Source organism: Apium graveolens, unplaced genomic scaffold, assembly GCF_009905375.1.
Source record: "Apium graveolens cultivar Ventura unplaced genomic scaffold, ASM990537v1 ctg4810, whole genome shotgun sequence".
NCBI lineage: Eukaryota > Viridiplantae > Streptophyta > Magnoliopsida > Apiales > Apiaceae > Apium > Apium graveolens.
This window is the reverse complement of record NW_027418698.1, coordinates 78,300-88,322: the sequence shown is the minus strand read 5'-3', so window position 1 is coordinate 88,322 and position 10,023 is coordinate 78,300. Positions and strand designations below refer to the sequence as shown.

Sequence of the window (10,023 nt, the reverse complement as noted above, 5' to 3'; positions counted from 1 at the left end):
TGAACGGGTGATTAATCTGAATATTGAACTAGTAATATTGTTTGTTAAATTAATATAAAAAATTTCTGAATGATAAAATTAATACTTTTTTAATTTAATGATATTAAATTTTTCTACTTCATAGTATTATTATGTTATACTCCCTCCGTCCCGGTGGATTGTTTACATTGGGGGACAGGGGATCGATACGCATTTTAAGGCTATCGTAAAATATGGTTCCCTAAATAATTTTAAATATTTTTTTCTTTTAAATAAAAATATAATGTTTAAACTTTTATACAGAAAAAGAAAATTCTAAAAAAAAAATTATAGAACTATATTTTATAGTAGCCTTAAAGTGCGTGTCAAGCATGAGGCAAAAGTAAGTAAAGAATACAGGGGGATGGAGGGAGTAGTATTGTATATACTTATTTTTTTTAAAATATCTTACATTAAATTTAGGTAATTCTTATAGAATTTTGTAAAATTGATATTAAATTTTTTAATAAAATTATATTATTAACTACATCCTCATCTAAGTTATGTAAATCATAAAAAATATAATATATTAAATAAGCAAAGTTAAAAAGAATATAATAAATTTTATAATAAAATTGATATCCACCCAAATAAGGTAGAAGTGGAGGTGCCAAATAAGGTGGGGAGTTGAGATGAAACTGTTGAGGAATGTGGTTCGGCAGAAATTTTTGAAATGACATGAATGTTTAAAACAAACAAGGAAAAATGACCATTGTTATAGGATTCTAGTACTTGCAATCAACCAAGGAATGTCTACAGCATGTGTGGATATCACAATTACTATTGATTTCAATTCTTTTTGTAAATTCATTAGCAATGTTAAAGTATTTTATACCTTAACAAACTCCCTCCTTCATGTAATTGCAGCAAGAATTTTTTATGAAAAGAGAGCAGGGCCCATCCTGCTCTTTTTACAAAAAAATTATCTCTATGGTTAGCTGATCGATCAGCAAAATGGGAAAAAAAACCATTCTCTAAACTTGTGAACAGGAAAACACAATTCCTATCAATAAGGACAATTGAATATAAACCAATCTCCAGTCATATATAAAAAACCACAATCACTAGTTTAATAAGTATACGATAGATAATAAAAACAACCTCCGATAAAGTTAATCTGTCCCTAATGAGCATTAGGACAAAGTGACATTCTCTAGACAACCGATGCAAGTACAACACAAAAACACCATTTCAAAATATGATCTTCAAAGAATTTATAAACTCCAATCATTTGTAATTTTAATACATAACAAAAATTAACTACTCAGAGTGTTTCAGGTGCCTTCTTCTTTGGGGTGTACTTCTGCCTTACTCTCACTATCTTTCTTGGTGATGTCCTTCTTCCTTGCACCTCATGAACTGATATGTCAGTCTGAGTCACATTTCTAACTTCATGAGGAATATGATTCTGCACAGGAGGAATATCAGTTTGTCCAGTTGTGGGTGCCTCTGGTGCCTTCTTCTTGGGGATGTACTTCTTCAATATCTTAACTGTCTTTTCATATCCATTTGCAATGTCTGAAGCCTAACACACATGGATAAACAGTCATTAGCACTACATGTGTGTTTTTACCAAATTATTGACAAAAAGGTTTGGTATTTACCTTTGCTGGACAGGTTCTTGAAATATGTCCATACTCAGTGCAATAGGTGCACTTAACAGTTGTATTTTGCCTTTTCAACGTAGTTGCATCAACACCAACCACATCATTTTTCTTGCTCCTTTTCTTTTTAGGCCTACCTGTTTGAGGCTTGACCTCTGGTGGAAGAGGTTTAGGATATGGGGTCTCTGTCCATTTCTCTTCACCACAGATAGGCTCAACAATATATTTGTAGCATTCCAAGAAGAGGTCTTTAGTAAAACATTGATGAATAAATGGTTCATAACCTTTTTTACTCCATGCTATGCATGCACAAGCATGATAGCATGGGATACCTGATAATTCCCATTTCTTGCAAGCACATTTATGTGCCTCCAAGTCAACGACCATCTTATAACCTCCAGCTGTCATGGTGACCAAGTATCTTGCACCATCACTCCATAAAACATGGCATCTTTTACTTTGGTCAATTGCCCTACATACAAATAGTTATTTTGCATATATAAGTCACTTAAAAACACACACAGAGAACACTGTAATTAGGATAAAAGTACTTACTTATTCAGCCTCCTCATGACATTAGGATATATGGGGTTCAGAGCATAGCTGTTTTGCATTTTGTCCCTCATTTGTTGTATCCTCCTCATCACATCTTTGTGAATTACTTTTAACATTAATATTATAGGAAGATCCCTATACTTTGTGATGCTACTGTTGAAGACTTCACAGTGGGTGTTGACAAAAATGTCACTCTTGCATTGCTCTGAAAGCACTCCTACTCCATTGGCTTCTTGGTTTCTCAGCTAACCAGTCATAGCATTTTTTTGACAGCTGCCCATGTCAACAACATATCAGATGTGTTATAGATAAGGCAGATAGTAAAGACAATATAGATTATATATACCTTCTTTAGCTCCTCCATGTGTTTATTGAAAGTATAGTCAGTGGTGGCCCTAGCTGCCAACCACAACAACATTCTAACTCCAATTCCTTTGTGGTCTTTCCACATATTCCTATAGAGATACATCACACAAAATCTGTGCTCAACATTGGGGAAAATAGCTTCAAGTGCATCAATCAGACCCTGCAAAAATAGTATTAGAAGGTGCACAATTAATGAGACTATGGTACTGTATAGTTGAGACAAGATTAAAGCAATTACCTTCTGCCTATCTGATATGAATGCCCATCTTCCATCATTTTCTATATTCAAATCTTCTTTAACATTCATCAAAAACCAGTTCCAACTGTCAGAATTTTCAGCTTCTACTATGGCCCAAGCTAGGGGGTACATGCCATCATTGGCATCTGTACCTATGGCAGCTAGTAATTGGCCCCCCATATGGCCCTTACTAGTGACAGCCATCCAAATCCAGGAGATGCCTACATCCAGCCCTAAATCCCCTTTTTAATGGCCCAAGACAAATGTAAAATCTCTTAAATCTCTTTCTACCATCACTCACCTCATGTTCTTCAGTCATCAATTTGATAGTGCTATCAGGCATGACTTTCAGCAGCTCATTACCATACTCCCATAACTTCCCATACTGATCAACATGGTTCCCATTAATTTTCTCTAATGTCTTCTTCTTTGCCCTACCTATTGCAAAAATGGAAACATGACAGTTCCAATCATTTACCACCTTCTGTAGGAATGAGGCTAAGGGCCATGTGGGATTCATTCTGATATCATCCTCATAATAGTTAGCTATCCATCTTGAATTTATCTGTTTCTGGTGAAAAGTCTGTGTGCATGTGTGTTTAGGATTATACACCTTGATCTAGTAGGTGTCTGTCCTCTATGGCTTTGAGGCATATATCTTCCACTCACATTTCCCTTCACAAATAAACCTCACCCTACTTCCATAGTTCCTGCACTGCTTAATAGGTCTCCTCTCCAGTATAGCTTATTTTTTAACTGCATCTCTAAACATTTTTGATGTTGCAAATAGCATACCAATTTGAAATTTGGGTTCCTTCATGTCTGTCTTAGGGTTGAATACTGGATAAGGAATCTAATCCTCATCAGTGCTATTAGAGGCCATCCTCTCTTCTTTACTGTCTATGAAATGACTAGAAGCATCAGATGCATACCCTTCTTCATCTTCACTAACACTATCTGCTTCCTTCTCCATCTGCACATTGGCCTTGCCTTCTTCATCAGTTTTTTTGACCTTGCCATCTTTCTCAGCTGTATTGACTGTTGTTTTGTCCTTACCTTTTTTCTTAGCTTTTTGCTTGCTCTTCTTCTGTCTTTCACTCTTGTGGTTGCATACTTCCTCATCAGTGCTGTCTAAATTTGAGGAATCAGAATGAAAACTGCAGTCACTTAGCTCATCTGGGATGTACTCCTCATCACTGTCCCCATCACTCTGTAAATCACCTTCATCATCAACCATTTCCTCAACATCACCCATTTGTTCTACATTTTCCTCAACATCATTCATAGGTTCAACATACTGAATGTTCATATCCTGTGAAGGTTGAAAGTCTTGGGTAGGTACACCAGCAATATCAACAGCACTCAGAGGTATCATGGTCTCTGAATAAACATATATCATTCTATCAGCAGGCATTATTTTACACATCTCAACAATATCACTATCACTTTGTAAAGGCCATAAACCCCTAGAAATATCTGTCTTTGGTAACTTATATGACAAGGTGTGTGCTCCTAATACACCACAATCCCTTAACATATTTTCTAACTCTATAAGGCTCATAGTGTCACTATCACACATGTCAACAAAATCAATTTCTCCACCTACATATCTTACAGGGTTCTCTTCAAACTTTCCACCATAGTGTAGTTTAATACTAAATAGTCCTGGATACTCTGCAAAGAAAATGAAGAAATAATTGCATACAAATTCATACTCTATACACTTAAAATAGTGCAAACCCTAATAGTACAGAACAAAACCTAAAATACAAAAAAACAATCATTTTTGACTATTTGTACACTCCTGATGAAACACAAGGGACCACTATAAACATATTTTTATCACTTTTTAGTATAAAAACGAAAAGGACCACATGAATACAGCTCGAAGAACATGCAACACTTTAAACAGACAAAAAGATTCAAAACTAAACTATAAATTCATATTCTAACAAAATAAAACCCTAATCGAACATATATGTACAAGAATACAAAAAACCCCTTTTCAATTAGAACCCTAGTTCTCAATTAGAACACTAACCTCCGTAATCAGGATCTTCATGAGGCTGGTAAGCATCTTTGTCATTCCTATCTCTGATGAACCACGCCATTGTAGCAGCAACAACGATCTTCTAGCGGGAAAAAGAGTTTTGCTTTCTTCTCTAAAAGGCGGGAGACATAGATGGAAACTTCTTTCTTTCAATAAAGTGGCAGAAGAATATGATTGTCGCGTTGTAATAAGGATATGACAATCATACCCCTGCAAAAAGAGACGGAGTTAGTGGAAGTTAACGGAATCACGCAAACTATAAAAATTTTATTACTGCGGTATTTCAACTGAGAGATAGTGAAAGTTAGTATTGCAAGTGATCTGACACCCAAAATATAAGTACATAAAGTGCACTTTCATCCTGAGTATGGACATAATACAAGAACCTGTCCAGCAAAGGTAAATACCAAACCTTTTTGTCAATAATTTGGTAAACACACACATGTAGTGCTAATGACTGTTTATCCATGTGTGTTAGGCTTCAGACATTGCAAATGGATGTGAAAAGACAGTTAAGATAAGGAAGAAGTACATCCCCAAGAAGAAGGCACCAGAGGCACCCACAACTGGACAAACTGATATTTCTCCTGTGCAGAATCCTATTCCTCAGGAAGCTAGAAATGTGACTCAAACTGACATATCAGTTCATGAGGTGCAAGGAAGAAGGACATCACCAAGAAAGATAGTGAGAGTAAGGCAGAAATACACCCCAAAGAAGAAGGCACTTGAAACACAAACAAATGTTCCTCCTGTGCAAGATCCAATTCTTGACAAATCAATTCCAGAAGTTGGTGGTGGATCCTGTGAGGGTACCCAAGGTGGTGTATTCAAGACAAAGAAATGTCAACAAAAGTCAACAAACACTCCTCTTGGAATTCAGCTCAAGACAGTGAGTACCAGGAACAATGTCACAACCACTACCTATGAAAATATTCAGGCCAGGAGAAGAGAAATGCAGTCCAAACTTAAGGACAATCCAGTTTGGAAGATTTAGATTTTTCATGACTTCTTTACTATGAAAGTTTGTCTGTGGTTTTTTTATATTCTTGGACTATTTATGCCTTACTTTTGGATGTAATCTGATGACTATTTATGCCTTACTTTTGGATGTAATTGGTATGTGTTAAGACAGTTGACATTATATCATGTAATGACACAAGACAATGGTTATGTCAAGGCACTTGATTACTTATGCATTTCATTTTGTATACCATTACTGTAGTGACTTCTTATTGCTCATACTGGTATATGGCTAGTGAAATGAAATGAACAATACACAAGATTTTTTAGGAAACACAACCACCCCTACATTCTTTCACTTAGATTTGTTTACAATAACAATGATCATAGTACAAAATAAACTGATTGCATAGAAAATCAAACTAAAACACTTAAGCAAACTAAACATTAGCAAACCAAAGATAAGATTTAAGCCAACTGACTTCTCTGCAGTCATCTTTTACCAAGTCCAGTTCCGGGAAGCTGATTTGCATTATAGAAAGTAGTTTATCAACCCCTCCAAGAAACAAGGATTCAAAAGAAACAACTATAGTTCTCTTTGATCCATCTTGATTTAAATTCACTGCTTTTATTTGGATTCTTATGTATAAATCTCTATCAATTTTGGGAGCAACATATTGCCACTGATGAACAAGGTCAGTAGCACCTTGCTCTAAAGTCCTTGCAACAGAAAATATAGTAACAGTCTCTGGCACATCAACTAGCTTCAAGTTCCACGCGACTATGATACCAAAACTAGAAGCTATACCTCCTCTAATGGCCCAAAAAAGATCTTCTCCCATAGATTTTCTATCCAGAATTTCACCATTTACATTAATCATCCGGATATCAATTACATTGTCAGCAGCAAGACCATACTTTCTTACCATAGCTCCATATCCTCCACCACTGATTAGTCCAGTGACACCAACAGTGCCCCGCACACCTCCTGGAAAGCCAAGGATGCTACTCTTTTTAGCAATCCCATAATAAACTTCCCCGATATTTGCACCACCTTGAACCCAGGCAGAGTTGTTTTCCAAATCAACATCGACAGACTGAAGATTTATCATGTCAATCATAACAAATGGGACACGTATCGTGTAAGAAAGACCCTCAAAGTCATGACCTCCACACCGAATCCTGATATGCACACGGTGTTCTCTAGCACAGTTGACAACTGACTGTATTTGGGACTCATGGACTGGTGTAACAATAACCAAAGGCTTAAGGAACTCAGGTGATGTGAATCGAAGATTTCTTAATCCAAGCTGCAAGATGGATGTGTACGAAGAATTCTCCGGGGTAAACAACAATTCTGATATTGGATATAAATGATCTGACTGATCATTCAAACATTGAAGAAAAGCTATATACGAAGCCTGGCCCGACATTTCAGCACAATACAGAAACAAAAGAATCGAAACAAGAAATGACAAGAGTGAATACGAGAACAGTGCCTTCATATTTTCTTAACTGACTTGTGAGCCAGAAAAAGAAATATCACTTATTAAGCAGCACAAGTCAGTCAGTCAATTCACCTGGTTTGAAGGCTATTGTGTGAGCCCTTAGGGTTTACCCAGTGCGCACCTGAAAGGTAGCGGCTACGGGTTAGTTACGATAAACAAAAAAAGTCAGTCAGTCACTAAAATATTTCGAAACTTAACATTTCTTTACTGACAATCCTAAATTTATACAGGCTATATCTCCAAATCTTAACAGGATTCCTTCTATATAAATAGAAAATTATCGGTACGCTGCAAGGAAATGTCAGTACATCCAAAGAGATTCAACAGCTTAATATATCAGCATAATGCACCAAAGAGTCATATGATAAAAAAGAACAACGTAAGCAATAAAAGGGTTCATTTACTTGAGGTTTGTTTGAAGCAACTTAACAAACAGAACATAAGCAACAAGAAGAAAGCAGACTATTCAATGTACTCACTCATTCACAATGTTTGTGTAATATTTTGCAAGTATGAGTACAACTACTTACCTGACAAGAAGTTTGTTGTTGGGTTTGTTGTTAAGTTGTATACATAGTACATGTGTTTCTTTAATATCTTATCTGTATTTGCTACTTAACAAGGTGAAAACAAAAGTTACAAAACTAACGACTTGGCTTGATTTGCCCCGTTGTAAAACTTGCCTCCAAGTATTCAATACTCCTTCCATTCCTAAAAACGTTTATATAGTTTATGTTGAACACTTTTGCCGATACACATTTCATTGTTAATATATTTAATTTTGTATTAGTATTAAATATAAAAACTTCATAATCAATCGCTTACAAAAAGTCAAAATATAAAAAATATTTTGGGACAGAGGAAGTATCATTAACAACGGTAAAATACCGCAAAAAAATTTAAATTATTGCGACAAATTATATATAAGAGTAAATAGTTAATGATGATTTTGAACTTTATTTGAAATATAATAAAATAATTATTACTCATACTAGCATAAATCCCGTGCGATGCACGGATTCGCGTTAATATTTTAAATTTTTATTTATTCCGTTATATTATATTTTTAAAATATTTATATAAATATATAATAATTATAAATTTATAATAAAAATAATAAAATAACCTGTGATCATAATTTAGTAGAATAAGTATAATATTTTTAGAAGTTTAATAATTTAGTAGTTTAGCAGATATATAACACTATTTATTTATTTTTTAATAATAGGATAAGTTGTATTCGTAGTTTAATAGAATAAGTAGACTATTTTTAGGGTGCCCTTTCAAACATTGCGGCAGCCCCTACAACATTGTTTGCAGTTAGTGCAATGAAACATTGCTGGAGGACACTGTTATGAAACATTGCTGAAGCACACTGTTTGCCCACTTTATTTTTTCTAATTTATTTTTTTTGTTAAAAATGAATTTTTAAATATTTTTTCGAACTTATATTTTGATATTTTTGAATTAATATTTTAAACTAAAATATTTAAATTTAATATTGAATATAAAAATTTTGAGTGAAAATATATAATTAACTTTAACAATCATTTGTTCTATATTTTCTAATTTTATTACTACTTCCCATTTATTATCAATTGTATAATGAGTTAAAAATTTAAAAATAAATTAGATATATAATCGGAAAAATAATTAAAATATTAGTTTTAATGAAAAAAATAAAAAACCAAAATAGTAACTGAAATGTATGAATGGAGTATTGCAAGTATTTCGAAAATACTATTTCGAACAAATAATTAAAAAATACATTTTCACTCAAAATTTTTATATTAAATATTAAATTTAAATATTTTATTTTAAAATATTAATTCAAAAATATCAAAATATAAGTTCGAAAAAATATTTAAAAATTCATTTTTAACAAAAAAAATAAATTAGAAAAAATAAAGCGGGCAAAAACCGTTACATTTAAAACAGCGTTCTCCAACATTGTTTCATTACAGTTTCATTGCACTAGCCGCAATAAAATAATGTTGTAGGTGGCACCGGGTATTTTTTATTTGTTACGAAAAAATGTTTAGTATTCCGGGGTTGAGTTGTTTTATATTTATTTATAACTAACGAAAAATCGATAAAATTTCACTTTTTTTAGTTTTCCACATTTTCAATTTTTAGCATTATATTCGTTTACTACAAATTAAAAATTGATAAATTAAATTTGACAAGTACAAGAAAAATAAAAAAAAACATAAAACTCACAATATTAAAAAAAATATAAAATTCAGAATAGTCCCTTATAATAAAAATTCGAAAATACTATTTCGAACAAATAATTAAAAAATATATTTTCACTCAAAAATTTTAAATTCAATATTAAATTTTAATTCTTTAGTTTAAAATATTAATTTAGAAATATCAAAATATAAATTCGAAAAAATATTTAAAAATTTATTTTTAACAGAAAAAATAAATTAGAAAAAATAAAGCGGGCAAGAACCGTTACATTTAAAACAACGTATTTCAGCAATGTTTCATTACACTAGCCGCAATGAAACAATGCTGTAGGTGGCAGAGGGTATTTTTTTTTATTTGTTATGAAAAAATGACTAGCATTCCGGGGGCTGAGTTGTTTTTTTATATAGGTAATGAAAAATCGATAAAATTTCATTTGTTTAGTTTTCCACATTTTCAATTTTTAGCATTATATTCGTTTACTATAAATTAAAAATTGATAAATTAAATTGGACAAGTACAAGAAAAATA

At 32.9% G+C, this 10,023-nt stretch overlaps 2 protein-coding genes across 2 annotated transcripts; both read right to left on the bottom strand.

Moving 5' to 3' along the window:
- Nucleotides 1–1,282: 1,282 nt before the first annotated feature.
- Nucleotides 1,283–3,601, bottom strand: LOC141702239 (uncharacterized). Its single transcript, XM_074505932.1, has 7 exons — nt 3,577–3,601; nt 3,073–3,219; nt 2,782–3,023; nt 2,524–2,703; nt 2,178–2,422; nt 1,623–2,094; nt 1,283–1,543 (listed from the first exon to the last, which is right to left on the bottom strand). The coding sequence occupies exons 1-7, from the start codon at nt 3,599–3,601 to the stop codon at nt 1,283–1,285; spliced, it is 1,572 nt and encodes a 523-aa protein (XP_074362033.1).
- A 2,630-nt stretch (nt 3,602–6,231) lies between these two features.
- LOC141702238 (tetrahydroberberine oxidase-like) lies at nt 6,232–7,929 on the bottom strand. The gene is made up of 2 exons (XM_074505931.1): nt 7,830–7,929; nt 6,232–7,420 (listed from the first exon to the last, which is right to left on the bottom strand). Exon 2 carries the CDS (start codon nt 7,294–7,296, stop codon nt 6,232–6,234), a length of 1,065 nt encoding a protein of 354 aa, XP_074362032.1. The 5' UTR covers nt 7,297–7,420; nt 7,830–7,929.
- Between the last annotated feature and the right edge of the window lie 2,094 nt (nt 7,930–10,023).

Bases quoted from the DNA above. Each gene is read 5' to 3' on its own strand.
- LOC141702239 (XM_074505932.1), bottom strand. From the start codon at position 3,601: ATGAAGGAACCCAAATTTCAAATTG. The intron at 3,024-3,072 runs GTAGAAAGAGAT...GCCATTAAAAAG, and splicing joins AGAACATGAGGTGAGTGATG to GGGATTTAGGGCTGGATGTA. The intron at 2,704-2,781 runs GTAATTGCTTTA...CTATTTTTGCAG, and splicing joins TCATATCAGATAGGCAGAAG to GGTCTGATTGATGCACTTGA.
- LOC141702238 (XM_074505931.1), bottom strand. From the start codon at position 7,296: ATGAAGGCACTGTTCTCGTATTCACTCTTGTCATTTCTTGTTTCGATT.